The sequence below is a fragment of the Pygoscelis adeliae genome, unplaced genomic scaffold (genome assembly GCF_000699105.1).
Source record: "Pygoscelis adeliae isolate BGI_AS28 unplaced genomic scaffold, ASM69910v1 Scaffold141, whole genome shotgun sequence".
NCBI lineage: Eukaryota > Metazoa > Chordata > Aves > Sphenisciformes > Spheniscidae > Pygoscelis > Pygoscelis adeliae.
Window position 1 is genome coordinate 755,666 of NW_008824231.1, and position 3,922 is coordinate 759,587.

The 3,922-nt window shown below is 39.7% G+C and overlaps 1 protein-coding gene across 1 annotated transcript in view; it reads right to left on the bottom strand.

The window, feature by feature from the left end:
- CHORDC1 (cysteine and histidine-rich domain (CHORD) containing 1) overlaps positions 1-3,749 on the bottom strand; it is an 82,072-nt gene extending 78,323 nt beyond the window's left edge. Inside the window, exon 1 of the mRNA XM_009334866.1 lies at positions 3,592-3,749. Coding sequence (XP_009333141.1) covers positions 3,592-3,749 — 158 coding nt within the window. The remainder of the gene's footprint in view (positions 1-3,591) is intronic.
- Between the last annotated feature and the right edge of the window lie 173 nt (positions 3,750-3,922).

Sequence of the window (3,922 nt, forward strand, 5' to 3'; positions counted from 1 at the left end):
CCTCCAGGCTGACTGCAGGAGGCATCAGTGAGGAAATTTGCAGACCGTAATCGCTGGGTTTGGTCCTAAATAAAAGCAGCAGAAGCTGCTGCAACCCCTTTTTTATCTAATACTTGGCAGCTTGGGGTTTTTCTCCAGGATGTGGCAGATATAGATTCCATTTCTGAATTTACCTAAAGATGTCCAAACTTCTGCTTCCTTGGGACTGCCTTGACACTCTTCTTATCAGTGATTTGATTGAATAGCTTTCAGTCTTTCCCATGGAATCTGTGCCATTATATATGAAGTATTTAAAGATGTGTTAATCTCATAAGAGCAAGACGTGCCCCACAAGTTCTCAGCTGAGAGGCAGCATACGCCGCTGAGAGCAGAGGGGGCAGAGGGCTGTCTGCCAGTCACTTCTATTAAAGTATTATTACAGCAAGGAGGTGATTTTCCTCTCAGGTGAGGACTCAGTCCCTAGACAATGGAATCATTCTGTCTTTGTCAAAGAATTTCCTCAACCAGAACTAAAGTCTGCTATTGTAGTATATTTTTCCCAGCTTCCTTTAAAAGCAATGGTCGTTTAGATGGTTTTGTAAAAGTCAGTGTCACAAGGTGGATGTAAAAATATCACTTTACGAGTTGCAATAACTGAATTCCACTAAGGAAATGTACCAAAACTTTGCAATAAATGGCCACAAAGTTATAATAAGATGAGGGATGAATCCCTCAAGGGAAAATGAGAAAAACGAAAACAGATGAAGAAGAAAATTAAGCTTATTATCTACCAAGACTCAGTGCTCCTTACCAGCATTCAGACACACATCTCCGTAAGTCTAAAAAAATCTGCAAGATCGTGAGCATGCATAAGCACTATGGATTACTGTGCACATACAGAAATGCAAACCCACATGCAAGGAAGGGTAATCAAAGACCAAAACTTTCTCATGTGTTTTTGAGAGGAAGAAAGTTTCTGATAACTTCAGGTTTCCAGTGATAATACCTATCATCTCTAAAAATCTGGACATGTACTTTAATACTTACAAGTCTGACAACCCTTTCTTATGTGATAATTTCCAGGCAAAGATCTCAGTACAAGTTTAGCCTCAAACAAAATTTACTTACCCTGATAATACAGCTATGAATTCACAAATTCTGTTCATACTTTAAAATGAGAAAACTGAATAATGAAGACTTCAAGAGACCATCTCATTGCAATTAGCAGCGCGGAAGAGAATGGAAAACTCAGTCAGAACTGAGTAGCACTTCTTTAGCACTTCACATCCTTAAAGCTAACTGTGTTGTATGTCTTTGTAGGATTAGGAACTAAACTTTTACTGTGATCTACCATGCTGAGATCTCTGTCTAGCATAGAGATGTTTAAGTAGCATTCCTCTGCTTAGAGAGGAAGAAACTCAGTCAGTCCTGCAAAATAAGTCCAAGTTTTAGTCACTCGATTAAAACCAATAGCAAAACTCTGAGTTAGTGAGGCTGTGAATTGACCCACCTATGCCATGAGCCAAAACAGTGTTGACTTTTCCCCACCATGTAACATCTACAACAGTTATTTCAGCTCTCAAAAGCATAAAATGAGTCCTATGGATAATGATTTCAACTGATCGGAAGCCAGAAAAGTGAAGATTAGCTTGTCTGCTGCTGTCTGTCCTGTCCTGATTGCAGCTTAAGGATCTAAGAGTCCAGTCCTGAAGTGGGTTTGAAGTAGAATTCAATCCCAAAACCTCCTGCTATGTTGCTACCCAATTCTGAAGGTGAGTAACTCTAGCAGCTGTCTCAATTTTTTAACTTTGATGTACCCCAGACAGTAACAGAGCAGCTTGGCCTCTCTGTCATGCTTAAGCTTGACTGCGATCCCATGAGCAGACACTCCTGTGCCTGCCTCCCTTGAGGGATTTTCTCAGGGGCAGAATAAGTCTGGCACACTTCTGTAAGATTAGTCTCCATTCAAAGAGGAATGATGTTTGCTGCTGTCCTCTAAAACTCAGCTGAGAAAGAGTTTTTGCTTCCTTTTAAACAATAGTATTTGGAAGCAGAAGACCCTTAACCTTTTGACAGACATCAGCTCCCCACTTGCCAACACTCAGGGAAATTCTTTGCCTACCCAAGCGCACATAGGAGTTGGAGGGAAATCGGAAGGAGAAATTCAATCCCTCCTGAGTGCTTTTCGGAGACAATTCAAGATTCATTGCCTTGGTGAAGCAAAGGAGCATGAACATGGCTGTGCAGTTTATTAAGTAGGGCAGTTGTTCAGGGTAGGAGAGATCAGGGATCTCCCCCATAATTATTCTAATGCTTTCTCAAATGATTGTTTAATATTAAATTCCACTCCAGATCCAAGCACATAAAATTTAGAGGTCAGAACAGTCATTGACTAAGTTTATTTTTGGAGTTAGTGCTAAATATAGTGTGTTTGCCATCTTGTTTTTGCTAGATGGAGACATTTATGTACAATAATACACTTGAAAACACAGAGTTTTGTGGGAAGGAATTGACACACTGAATACCTTGGTTTATGCTAGGTGAGAATGCCTGCTACAAATTCTGCAAGGCTTGCAAGGATGCATTTGACAGTCATCCTTATCAGCTTTTCCTCCTCATCAAATAAAATCACCCTCTGACTGGTATGATGATGATGACCTAAATTCCAGTTCTAGTGAGAGTTGTTGAAACTGAGGGAGATGGATTGAGGACTGAGAATGAGGTGTTTACAAAGAGACATCGCCTGGCAGCACACTGTACATTTTAAATATTTCTTTTTACTATGAAAACTGGCCATTCAATAGGGGTGCCCAGACAGCTTTCTGTTTTACGGGAAATCAGTTTAGGGTTGCTCATCCATATTCCAAGTGAAAAATAAAACGCTAATAAACAAGAGTGTTATATAACAAAATAAAAATAAATTCCGCTAGACCTTTTCAAAACAGAAATCTCAGCTTTTCTCACCTATTATGTAGGTTTAGTATGTTTCAGATTGATATTTTATATGTGGTGTAATAGTCCTCATTTTTCTTTAAACAGGGTTGATTTGAGGAAGGGAAGTAAGAAAGATTTTATTGCTGTCTAACTGGTATTGATTTCAGAACGGCTGAATTTACAGCAAAAGAGACTCCAGTGAAGGAATACATTTTTATTTCACATGACATATTCCCTAAGGAGAACACAGCAAAAAGAGGGCAAAGAAGGATTTGGGGAAGCTCATTAGCACAGATCATAAAAATCAAAGAAATCATAGGGAGAGAATTTAGGAAGGCTGGCATGGCCACTCCAGAGGAAGGATCAGCCATATCTGTGTCTTTCCTGACAGATGATTCTCTGAGCTGCTCTTAAAAATCTCCCATGACAGAGAGAATAAGATCTCCCTAGATGATTTGTCCTCATGCTTAAATAGCCTTATGGTCAGAAAGCTTTCACTGACATCTAACTTAAATTTCTCTGGCTTTAATTCTACAGCTGTCTTTTCCCTTTGACTTGTTTCCCACAGAGTTATGAATTCTCTGAGTTTGCTATTTGCTTGAAGTCTATTGTCTTTATTCTCCTTCCTTCCTTTCTTTAGACAAGAATGCCATTGTTCAATGCTCAGTGCCACCTTACCCTCCCTCTACTTTCACATCATCAATTCCCTGTTGCTGCCATAAACTGTAGAAGACAATTCCCGCAGCTTCCTGTCTCCAGTTTATTTCAAGAACTGGATAGTCTCTGTTCTGCTGTGTTCCTCTTTCAGCAGGTATCTGGATAACTGGCATCTCCATTACTCCCAGCTTCTGATGGTTCTTCTGGTTGCTCAGACTAAACCTTTCTTCTTGATCTTTCTGGCTTGGTAGTCTAAGGTAGAAAGAGAAACTGTGGGATACATTCATATCATTAAACTTCTCTTATCATCGTTATTCAGACACTTTCAGTCAGTCTAGTCTCTTTATCTGCT